This window comes from Prionailurus viverrinus, chromosome F2, assembly GCF_022837055.1.
Source record: "Prionailurus viverrinus isolate Anna chromosome F2, UM_Priviv_1.0, whole genome shotgun sequence".
NCBI lineage: Eukaryota > Metazoa > Chordata > Mammalia > Carnivora > Felidae > Prionailurus > Prionailurus viverrinus.
The window spans coordinates 39,237,620-39,250,338 of record NC_062578.1 but is presented as its reverse complement, the minus strand read 5'-3'; the positions used below and the strand labels follow the sequence as shown (position 1 = coordinate 39,250,338).

The 12,719-nt window shown below is 43.1% G+C and overlaps 1 protein-coding gene across 7 annotated transcripts in view; it reads left to right on the top strand.

The window, feature by feature from the left end:
• RUNX1T1 (RUNX1 partner transcriptional co-repressor 1) overlaps positions 1-12,038 on the top strand; it is a 142,737-nt gene extending 130,699 nt beyond the window's left edge. For all 7 annotated transcript variants that reach the window (XM_047842259.1, XM_047842253.1, XM_047842255.1 and 4 more), the window contains one exon: positions 8,838-12,038. In XM_047842259.1, coding sequence (XP_047698215.1) covers positions 8,838-9,113 — 276 coding nt within the window. In that variant the 3' untranslated portion in view covers positions 9,114-12,038. The remainder of the gene's footprint in view (positions 1-8,837) is intronic.
• The last annotated feature ends 681 nt before the right edge of the window (positions 12,039-12,719 follow it).

Here is a 12,719-nt window from a genome sequence, read left to right as displayed (position 1 = left end):
TGGTCACACCACTTGAAGGCCATTTTCAGGCGTTTTGATGGTCCTCTTTAGCTAGCAAAGCTCAGAGACAGGTGCTTGGGGCAGAAGGAATCTGAGAGGAGGCGTCCTTGGGTGGGTCATTTCACTCCTGTCAACCTCCATTTCTTCTTAAGGAATGCGATGTTACTTGCTTACCTCAGAGGGCTGTTTAGAAGTTTTTGTTTGGTTTTGCTTTTTATTGATGGTTGACACACAACGTTTAGATTTTTTTACACCTACATTTTAATTCAAAGTGTTCCGAGAGCTGTAACGCAAGGCATCTTTATCAACTGATACTTCCCACGGTCCTTCATCACAAGACACGCTAAACTTTCCGATTGCCACAAGGCTTTTTCTCCCTTCTCTCCCTTAATTTGAAGTCACCCCCTATTACAGACATTACCCATGTCTTATGTAGATCACAAATGATCTAGAGCATCCAAATCTGTAAAAATGCATATGTAGATAATATAAATGCACAAAATAGTATTCTCCTCCTCAGAGGAACTTCAAGAAGGAATCTGAGCTCCAAATCAGAAGAACAGATCTCTAGACCGAGTTTCTTCTGAGCTATTTGTGTTAAGGACAGATGCCCATGTATGCTTCTTTCTATGATTTCAGAGTTTCTACCTGTTTTCACACATGAACAACGAACCTAATGCCCATTCTGCTTCGGAAAACTAGTGGTTCTGAAAAAGTAGGCAGTAAAGAATGGAGATGTTTCTAGAAAGAGGAGACAAGGATTGAAAATATGGAACTGGGGAGAAGAGCAGGAAGAAGTGCAGAGTCAGGAATAAATAGGCACAGGTATTACCTGTAGGAGGGCCATGTGATTTATCATCCAGACGGGGACTCTTCCGAGTAGAAGGGGACTCTTCAGGGTAGAGGGGGTGATCCCCCACCAGGGCCGGCTGTCCTGGGTGCCCCGAAATCCCGGTCAGCATAGTTCAGGGGCGGGAGGTGGGGGTGGCGAGGAGGCAGGAAGTGTGTTTTGCCTGAGGTGAAATGGGCAGACCTACAGCGAAAGTTTAATTCTGCACCTGGCGTGGTTAAAAACTGCCTTTTATACTTTCTGTGCTTCGGTGCATTTAGTCTTCCTATGAGTCCAGGTAGAGTAGAGAGTGCCTGTTGTCCTCGTTTTGCAGCCAAGAAAAGCCGAGTCCCGGGAGGTGAGGCCTTTGCTCGGGGTCTCAGCCCTAAGTGTGAGCTGGCCCTCAGCCCGGACCGTCTGCCTCTCAGGCCACCTTCTCAATAGCCACGTGATGGGAATTTTTTCCCTCGATGGCATATTAGTCTATCTGTTTCCTCATTGGACTTCCTTCACATTATTCCTCCCTAGTTCTCTAAGTTTACCTGGGTTTATAGGTAAAGGTATAGGTTTATAATACCAACTGTTGTTATAACAGAATGATGCTGCACTTGGGGCAGACATGTAAGCAATATGATACTTTCTGTACTTTCTCTCTCTCTCTCTCTCTCTCTCTCTCTCTCTCTCTCTCTCTCTTTTCAGTGTATTAACGTTTTGCACCGAGAATACACTGCCAGCATTAGGGTCAATAAAAAAACAATTTTGCCGAATCTTGCCATCTTAAACTCTCATGTTTTCATATTCATGTCTGGTTCCCATACACGTATAGTTTTTTCCCAGTGAACATTGTCAGATTGGGTCGATTTCCAAACAGTCTGCTACGACTCTTCTTTGAGATCCATAACCTATTCTAGCAGAGGGGATCGAAGCAATGACTAGAAGTGGGCGTAGAACAGAGAGTAAGTAATTGTACTGTTCTAATAGTTTTGAGTTTTAAGCCACCAAATTAAAGCCACCACCCCCCTCCAATTAAAATGGCCTTTATTTACTTTTCCTACATAGGTACAGAACTACACAGTTTACATTAACGTTGAACATCTTTGTGGCACTTAAAGAAAAACACTGATCAAATCTTTATACTTTGTATTTCCAGAACCTGCTAAGCCCTGACAGTTTGAGCAAGTCACTCTGAGAGGTTCATGTTCTTTACTCCTTCTAGAAGCGGCGGAACTACCCCCAGTGGACCCTGTGCATTAGGTTCCAAATAATAGAAACTCCACCTGAGTGGACACTGTAGAATTAGTTACCATGTAGTTACAGCACAGGAGTCTCTCAGCATGGTTCTTATAAGGCCGTCATGATCCTGTCAGACCCATCAATCCCGGAACAGTTTGGAGCTCTCCGAGCGCAAGCTATGATTCCATGTTACAATAAGATTTTGTTGTTGTTGTTTCATATCAAAAGGCCAGGTGTTTGCATCCATAGACTTTCACAGTATAGTGGATGGAGCACTGGACCTTGAATGGTCTGCATTGGCTTACGTGTCGGAGCTTTGGTTTTCACATCTATAAAACTAGCATAATGTTTATGTGACTCAATTTGTAAGGTTGTTGAGAGATGCAGAGTAGATGTATATCAGAACCAAGCCACCTTCCAAGTGAGCAGTGTGTGTGTGTGTGTGTGTGTGTGTGTGTGTGTGAATGATAGAGAGAGATGAAAAACCAGTTAAGAAGCTGTTCTAACAGGGGCACCTGGGTGGCTCAGTCGGTTGAGCATCCGACTTCGGCTCAGGTTCCCATACAGGTATAGACCGCATGATATTGCAGTCCGTGGGTTTGAGCCCTGCGTCGGGCTCTGTGCTGACAGCTCGGAGCCTGGAGCCTGCTTTGGATTCTATGTCTCCCCCTCTCTCTGTCCCCCCCCCCCCCCCGCTCATGCTCTGTCTCTCTCTCTCTCAAAAATAAAGATTTAAAAAAAAAATTAAAAAAAAAAAAAAACAAAGAAGCTATTCTAACAGAAAGGGCAGGGAAGGAACTTGGATAGTAACCATAAGCTTGAAAACCTGGGAAGAGAACCCACGGAGGCAAGATCCATGGGGGTTGGCACTGAGTTGTTGCAGGGGCTAAAGAAAGAGGAGTTTCTTTTTAAAATTTTTTTTTTTTTTTCAACGTTTATTTATTTTTGGGACAGAGAGAGACAGAGCATGAACGGGGGAGGGGCAGAGAGAGAGGGAGACACAGAATCAGAAACAGGCTCCAGGCTCTGAGCCATCAGCCCAGAGCCCGACGCAGGGCTCGAACTCACGGAGTGCAAGATCGTGACCTGGCTGAAGTCGGACGCTTAACCGACTGCGCCACCCAGGCGCCCCAAGAAAGAGGAGTTTCTAATAAGATGACAAAGTCTTGAACTTGAATGTTGCCAACGACTAAAGTAGACCACACCAGAGAATCAGGTTTAGGGAATACTGACCTGGGTGACAGGAGCATCCTGGTGGAGCTCCAGAACCGGCACTTGATAGTAGCTCAGGAAGGAAATTAAGGGCTGGAGAAACAGGTTGGAGTATCGTTTTCTTACAGCTGATAGTTGAAACCATGAGGGCTGACAAGGGAGAGCGTAGGAAGCGAAAGATTTTCTTTTCTTTACGCCAGCTTCCCCCTCTTGCCAAATATTTAGACGGAAATGAACAAACAGAAGAAAAAAAGAGGTACCAGTGTAACAAACAGAATTGTAGTATATCAAAACAAAAGTTAGAGGGAATTTCAACGAGGGGAATTCATAAAGGAGGAGGAGTGGGGAAATAAATGGCCACTAACGGTGAATCTGTATAAGGTCTGAGGACAGTAAGGTACAGAAAATGTGGTCACTGATGAAGTGTAAGGGGAGGTAAGCTAATGTTTTTTCTACGATGTAGCTGTCAGTGCCTCTGGAGGGAGGCATGGGGCAATGAGCTTTCTAATTCTAAAGATTGTGCTGTGGGAGGATTGTAGATAGTTTCTTCCGGCCAGTGCCGGGAGGTGCTACTTCCTTCCGTTGTATTCAGGACTTTCTGAACATCAGGCACTGTGCTTAGCACTGACATCCTCCTGAACAACATGCGGTAATTACTCCTGTGTGGCAGGTACCTCCCTGAGAGGTTAAGAAACTTGCCTGTGGTTTCAAGGCCACCAAATGGCAGAGTTGGAAGTAAGACCCAAGACGGGCTGACTGAAGCCATTCAAAATTGGCGGCCATTTTTCACTGCACGCCATGATACCTTGTCTTTGGTGCGCTTGCTTCCTGTGCCAGCCTGTCTTTGCTTTTAGCAATTAAGCACCCTTCCTACCTCATTCCTGCTAAAACAGGCTCTAAAGAAGTACGTGAAGTGGACTGAGTGTGGCGCTTTGGGAAATGTGTTTGGTTTGCAGTCCAAAGACCTGGGTGAATCACACCTTGGCTGTGTAATTTCATATTTGTGTGACTTGAGGCAAATCATTTACTGTACAAGTAACTTATTCTTTGGGCCTCAGTTTCCCAAGCCGCAAAATGTTTTTGAAAGTGGTTTTAAAATGTACAGTGCCGTGCAAATGTAAGATATGGTCCTACTGTGGATTGATGCCCGTGTGGGGGAGAGTTCTTTACATTTGGGGAATTTTAATTGTAATCATTCTACTTCATTCATTGAGCATCATTTGCATGTAGACATTTTCTGGAGACTTTTAGGTGAGTACAGACCTGGAGAAACTTAGAGCGATCAGGAGACCATGTTTTGTTTCCTGGAAAAGGAATTTCCAACAGTAAGAACCAGCAAGGATATTATTTTGCAGGTGAGGCTATGGAATACCATTCTCTGTGTATCTAAAATAAGAAGAAGGAAATAATTTTGTTCTTAGGGAGGAAGAGAATTGCTGGTGTGGAACAAAGTAGCAGCAATCTTTGACAGGCAGCTTTGGCATTAAAAAGCTCCGTTCATCATTTCCCTTTCCATCTGTAGTATTAGCACATTTAGCAAAAGGGAGGGTTGTATTCAGCCTCATTTTCTTCATCTGAGTCACAGCCTAACTTTGGTCTATGGCTGACTCCCATTTTTTGGACCGGGGGAAAATATTCCTTATGCCAAAAAGGGAATAATAATATCACAAATAAGGGAAGACTTTGCCATGAATTTGGGGAATGAAATTTGCCATGAAATGGTATTCTTGAGCTTTCTACACTGTTCACGGTAATTCCATTGCCAGCATCGTTCTTCAGAGGACTGGAAGGGAAGCTTAGTTATATGATGGATGGATGGATGGATGGGAGAAAGAAAGAGAAAGGAAGAGGAAAGTAGGGAGGGAGGAAAGAAAGGAATGGATAACTATCAGGAAATACTAGCCTGAATCTAAAAAAGCATGCATTGAAAAATATAAAATTAGGTTAAACCATTGTTGATATACCCCTGGGTATTAGACACAATTTGCACTTTCCACCTTTGTGAACAGCAGAAAGCTTAGAAACTTAGAATGATCCAAATTAGGGTACTCACAAGATTCTACACTTTCCACTGTCCCCAGAAGTGTGACTGTTGAGTGGCTGAATGCCCCTGGTCAGGCACCAGTCTTGCAACTATGGATGAGCCAACAGGAAATTTGGTAGAGCTACCCAAGAGAAATACATTAATGGAAACTGCTTTGTCTGTTTTCTAATGAACTTTTACCAAGGAATAGGCACTTTGGAGGTTTTGGTTGTTGTTGAACAGTCACGCTAAAGTTCCTGCACATTCATTGTGATGCGATGTTAAGAGCAATAAAACTACGTAGTCCCCCTCTCCCCAGCTCATTTGAATTGTTCTTTGTTGTACTTTCCTACAGCTGAAGGTTGTTTCTGTCCCAGGGGTGGGTGGGAAATGAATGGAATCGAACAGCTTCAGAATGGAACTAGAAGTAAAACTAGCCAGAGCTCTTGAATCCTGGGTCAGAACCCGGTGACGCCAGGCAAGAAAGCTCAACTCCCAGCAGCTTCATGATCCAAAACATCTGTTTCTATATTTGGCATAATTCCACTTTTTTATTTATAAAATTGTTCCCATCTTTGAAAAACACTTTAAAAACTAAAGAAGTTCCCGTTCTGTCCCTTCTTTCCACTCCCCAGCACATGCATTTGTAATTACCTGGTTTCCTCTGTGTGTTTAATCAGCTTCCATCGAGAAGGTGGCCTGCATCTGATTTCAATCTGAAGGAGCCATCGAGTGCTGGGCAGTTACCACCCTCATGTCTGCCAAACTGTGCCTCTGCCAGAAAAAGGATAAGACTCACACCAGGGTATTTCCTAAAGAAGCCACTTGCCTCAGATTAGATGTTTAATTTCCTTAAAATATTGTTTTGGATCCAGGTCTCTGTTCTCTAATTGGGATTTTCTGATATAATTTAGGAATTTTGCTTATGTGCTGAGTTTGTTCCAGGATCCAGCTGGCATCATTCGAAATGCCCAAACCTCAAGGAAGCAAACTTCACTGTGGGCATCAAGCATCATGCCTCACCACTCTGAAGGCTGGGCCAGGCTCACGCTGCTCAGGTCTTTGTGGGATCGTTACACACGCAAAGCGATTGGTTAATTTTGACAGAGGAGGGCTTCTAGGTCTGGTAGAAGCCTCTAATCCAGAGGTACACATCCCTTGAAATATTTTCCTGGTTAAATTCAATTAAAGGAGAAATAATTTACTTTGTTTTAATTCTTTCTTCCTTTCTTCCTTTCTTTCTTTCAAGTTTATTTATTTTGAGAGAGAGCACACACACACACACACACACACACACACACACACAAGCAAGTTGGGGAGGGGCAGAGAGAGAAGGAGAGAGAATCCCAGGCCCACGGTTCGGGGCTGGAACCCACGAACCGAGAGATCATGACCTGAGCCGAAATCAAGAGTCGGAAACACCCAACCAACTGAGCCACGCAAGCGCCCCTCCGTTTTTATTTATAGTAACATCTAAACCAAGTTTCTGAATTTTCCTCAACTGTGTTGCCTTAAAACACTTCCCACTGACTGTAGTTTGAGATGTTAAATTTTCTCCGCCCTTCTTTGGGCCACAATTATGTAGCTGAGTTCTAAGTTTCAAACAATAGTTCTAGAGTTTAGAGGCTCCTAGCACTTAAAAGACTGTGGAAGCCCTTTTGTTTTTTTTTTTTTAGCAAAACTGGATTGACTGCTAAAAATCCCTTTGCGTATTTTGGACACTGGTAAAACCATACACACCAGGGTCATGGGCTGCAAGAGCCTTTGAAAAGGTTTGTTTGTTTTTTTTTTTTTTAAAGATTTTCTTTATTTATTTGAGAGAGAGAGTAGGGAAGGAGGAGCAGAGGGAGAAGGAGAATCTTAAGCAGACTCCACGCCCAGCTCTGAGCCTGACACAGGACTCAGTCCTACAAACTGTGCGATCGTGACCAGAGCCAAAATCAAGAGTTGGGCACTTAACCCCCTGCGCCACCCAGGCGCCCCTAAAAAGGTGTTTTAATTGTGATACAACCACATACCAGTCAGCTGGGTTGGGGTTACCGCAGTATAGTCGGAAGTGTTGGCAGAAAATAAAACCAAGGAAGGTAAGGAATACAAAAGATTAATGGCACAATGCTAAACTCGCTTGGGAATGGTTTTGTCAGAGGGATCACAGACATTTAAAGTTGGCTTCCTGACCTTCTGCCACTTCCTCCAAGGGCCTCCTCCGAAGGCATAGCCCCTCCTTGGTACCTAAGGTCTCTCCTGTACAGTTGCTTTTCTGTCTCTGGTGTGTCTGCGCCCCGATTCATGCTGTGTTTATTATCTCAAGGTTTAAATCTTAGAGGCAACCTCATTTCTGCTCTCCCCCCTCTTGTGAAGCAGCCCCGGAGATTGCCAGTGGGCTCGCCAGGGTCCCGGTGGTTAGTTTCCTCTACTTTTCTAACCACTCAGAGTTGCTGAGGTGAAAGCGCGCTGCGAAGGAACCCCGGCAGCCCGGAAGCGTCGCATGCAAGTGGAGCCATTATTTATTTACCCGGTTTTAGTGTTTCCAGCTTTCAAAGCCAAATGAGGTGTAGTCTGATTGATTCATTTTGCAGATATTTATTGAGCACCTGCTATATAGCAGGCACTGTTCTGAGTGCTCAGAGTATATCGGGCAAAAAAAACCAAACCAGCGACCCTCTCCTCCAGGGAGCTGAAGCGAACTAGCTTGTTTGGAGCTTGTCCTCCCATGTGGTTGTCGGGTGCCCCAGAACCTGGTTGCAGTGAGGGAGCGGAAAATAGAATCCTCTGGGTGCTCTTCTGTTGCGTGATGTTTCTTGGAATGTAATGGGCAGTTCTCACAGTTCTTCTGTGATTCCTGCTGGTATCCAGAGGCAAGGAGCTTCTGCCAGGAACGATATATGTGTGTCTGACCATGGCGGTATTGGTATCAGAGGAGGAAAAAATGTAGAGGCTGCAGTTGTTGGTAGGGGGGAGCAGACTTTAGGTGTTAGAAGATAAGCAAACCTGAAGGGAAAGGATTTTATAGGAAAAACAGAAAGCCTCAACCAGTTTGTTAGGTATACTGGCGGTTGGTAGAAAAGTTTCGGCAATCACACCAAAACCTGCGTCTTCTTTTTCTGTTGTTGTTCTGCAGTTTTTATGTATTCATTTGGAGAAAGACACAGACAGTGCGAGTGGGGGAGGGACAGAGAGAGAGAGAGAGAGAGAGAGGGAGAGAGAGACTGAGAATCCCAAGCAGGCTCCCCACTGTCAGCACAGAGACCAACACGGGGGTTCAAAGTCACGAAAACCATGAGAGCAGGACCTGAGCCGAAACCCAAGAGTCAGACGCTTAACCCATGGAGCCGCCCAGGCCCCCCCCCCTCACCCCCCATCCCCGGCAACCTGTGTCTTCTGTGCGCTTAGTGTGTCCACATACACCCAGCCCTGGATCCGCCGTTCTTCCCGTAACGTTCTTGCAAAAGGAGGCAGCGCCGCCTAGCTCGTTGTCAGACTTTGACCTCGACGAGGTGTTCACTGGGGATTTTGCTTTCTTCTGCCTTCTCCCCGCAGAGTTGCTGGAATTGCGGCCGCAAGGCGAGTGAGACCTGCAGCGGCTGTAACACGGCCCGGTACTGTGGCTCCTTCTGCCAGCACAAAGACTGGGAGAAACACCACCACATCTGTGGACAGACCCTGCAGGCCCAGCAGCAGGGGGACACGCCTGCGGTCAGCTCCTCCGTCACGCCCAACAGTGGGGCCGGGAGCCCCATGGACACACCACCAGCAGCCACCCCGAGGTCGACCACCCCGGGGACCCCTTCTACCATAGAGACAACCCCTCGCTAGACGGGAGCTCAGAACTGTCAGAGGAACGACAACCCAACCGACACGAAACCAATTCTTCATCCTCAGACGCTCAACGTGGTTTTTTTTTGGTTTGTTTCTAGATGAACTATCCTATTTCAGTCCTTCAGCAAGAGAGAACCTAACTGTATCTTGAGGCAGTAGTAAAACAGAGGGCCAGTAACGGGTCGTAATGACTTATTGTGGATAACAAAGATATCTTTTCCTTACAGAACTGAAAAGAGAGCAGAGAATATAACCTGAAATGATAGATTTGACCTCCTCCCTGTTATTTTCCAGTAGCTGGGATTTTAAACTAGATGACCTCATTAACCGATGCTTTACCAAACAGCAAACCAAGAGATTGCTAATTGCTGTTGAAAGCAAAAATGCTAATATTAAAAGTCACAATGTTCTTTATATACAATAATGGAAAAAAAAAAAAAGAGGAAAACCCTCAAGGGCATGAGCATTGGCTACAGCGGTAGACATTTTAACAAGAAGATGAATGGCGTCCGTGGGTTGCTAACTGAACTTTGAAGACCCGCTACAAAACGCGCAGATGTGTAGCATATTGGAAGGAGACACAGATGTTCGGGGTTTTTTTTTCCTGTTTCTGAAAAGAAATAATAATATCCAGGTCAACAGAATGAAAAATGAAAGATGATTTGCAGTGGGATGTATGAATACAGCAGCAAGAAAAAAAAATGCCATAGTACAAAAGGCTCCTTTATATATATATATATATATATATATATATATATATATATATGTATATATACACACACACACACACACACACACACACACACACACACACAGAAGTAAGAGACTCAGCCTGCAGTTAATTAGCATTCTGGCAGCTTTGACATCAGCCAGCTGCCCTAAATAACCCTTCAACGTTTCTTCACTTTTGCAAGGTTCCACAGAGTAAGACATTGGGTCTATTCCAGCTCATTCATTTTATATTGAAAAATAATTTTTAAAAAAAAATGGTGGCTCCAGCTCCAGCCCCTTTCCAAATTTTTCCAACCCCACCCTGTTTGGATTTTTAATTAAAAACTAGTAGTTCTCTTGGTGTTAAAACACTTCTGTCCTGTGAGGTTTCCCAATGGTGTTTTTCTTGTAAATGTGTTGGACAAAGTGAAGATGCATTGTAGTTTAACCATATGCCCACATTTAGTCTCTTTATTCCTAGTTGGTGAGAAACCTGTATCTTTCTATGCTGCTTTTATATCTGTATGTATTAGTGATATTTCTCTAGTAGTTCGGAAAAAAAAAAGAAAAAAGAAAAAAAAAAAGACTCTTTTTTTGGTTGTCCTCAAGAAAAGAAAAGAAAAAAAGGCTATCTTTCGGAGCTGCTATTTCACTCTCTTATAGGATTTTTTTTCCTGAAAACCAGCATGCTTCACGGAATGCTAACATATTGGTGTTTTTGTAAGAGGGATGTACATAAATGTATTTTGCACTGTCACGAGACTCCCTAGGCATGCTTTTTTTTTTTTTTTTGAGCAAACTCTTTTTAAATATGCTAGAGCCATTTCACCAAGTTTAGCTGTAGCATAGAGTAGTAGTGGAATTTTCCTTTCCTTTTTTTTTTTTTCCTTTTTTGGAAAAATCATTATTAGGGACTTTTTAAAAAAAAATAAAATAACAAGATATCCTACTTAAAAAAAAAAAAGACAGTGCATGCATATTGCTGTAAGGTTGTTTAAGTATTTCTAATTTTACAAAAAAAAAAAAAAAAAGATAAATCATTAGAGCTCCAAATGCTGAGGTGTAGACTGACAGCTTTAACACTGCTGAATGCCAGGTTATACAGTATTCTTAACAAAAAGGGAAGTCAGCCAAAGACTGATCTGATGGACCAAAATCGGAATTTTGAAAAGCACCAGTACTACTTTCCAAATGATCAGCAGGTTAAACATGTTCAGCAAGGTATAGTGTGACTCCATTAACCCTTCGTTGTCCAGGGTCCAGACCAGAACTACTTGTTAGTTTTGAAAACAGTAGCCCAGGATGTGGTTGTGTGCTTTAGAGAAAGTCAGCAGTACTGCAGGCTGTGTAGACAACCAAAGTTTTCGAGGCTGGGAAGACGCTTCTCCACACACATACGTACATACGCACACCAGGCATTTATTTAGAAATCGAAAACAACCCGTTGGCTTTGTTTTGGCTCTTCTCCCTTTTTCTTTTCATGTTGTCCTTGGATACAGTTTCACGTGGCTTTTAAGTATCTGCATAGAGGCAATTCTAAATCGGTTCTCTTTGAGTCTCTTAAACCTAACATTTTTAGCATTTCCCCCTATATTTTCGTATACAGGTGGGTTTTACTTTTGTTTGGGTGGTATTTTTTTTTTTAATGGCTTTTTAGTTTAGCAAGTTTTGATGAGCAAATAAATGCATCTATCTGCATGTTGGAGGTCCATCTGCCAGCACACCTGCTAAAAGCGAAATGAAAGCACATAACCAGGCTCTGAATGGGTTCTATTTTATCATGGTGCTCCCAGAATCCTTTGACCTCACTCTGCTTTCTAGTCTGCTTGTGACACTGGACAGTCCTTTCTTACAGAGCTATTATATGTTCTAGGCTACGAAGGGTTAAATAATCCCAAAAATGAGGTATGTCATACCCACACGTCTTTATCTCTAGAAGCTGTGATGTATGTGAAACAGCACTGTTATTCTTAACACTAGTGTGTAAAATAAGGATTAGTACAGTACGTCTCATTACTTTTAATTCAGGGCACCCTGAGTGAAAACAAATACAAAAAAATCCCTAACTCTGAGCTCTATCTCTGATTCCTCTTCCTCCTTCCCCTCTTCCTCCTCCTCCTCCTCCTCCTCCTCCTCCTCCTCCTCCTCCTCCTCTTCCTCTCCTCCTGTTTTGCTACATTCTCCTCAGTGGCAAAAAGTTTCACTCTACCTCTGACAGCATGTATATTTTGCACCAGTAGCTAACAAAACTGGTCTAGTCAAACCAAATGGGCACAAAAGAACCAGGATACCAAAAGTTAAGCTCATACAGCTGCAAACCATATCACTTCTTGGTAACAATGCAGACCTCATAAACCTAAAGAAGAGAAAGAAAAGAAAACTTTTGTTACTTTCCTTTTTTGCTTGTCACTTATATACAGGCTATGTGAGAGTATAATTTGTAGGTATAACACATTTAAAAAAAAAAAGTTATCTTCATTGGATAGAATTGAATGGTGGTCGCTGATAGGAATAGGGCGTCCTCTCTTATCTCTGTCTCTGACTCTTTTCTCTTTCTCTTTTTCTCTGTCATGAGACTGTGTGTGACAGGGCCACCTGTCTCTTTAATTTCTTTTTTTCTTAACTTTTTTTTTTTTTTTTTTTATGTGTAGGTGCATGTCTTGGGGATTTAAAAATTTCAAGGCTGGTTTACTTATGCAAAGCATGCCTACGTCTGGAATACTTAGGGAAAGAAAGCGACTCCATATTGTCCGAATTCCTCAAGGGACAGAAAAAAAATTGGAGACTGTTGAAATGCAGATTTAAAGTAATTTTTTTAAATATTATTTTGGGTTCTGCGACATTATTGTGAAAAATTAAAGTTGTTGTGCAATACTTAATTCAGACATGTAC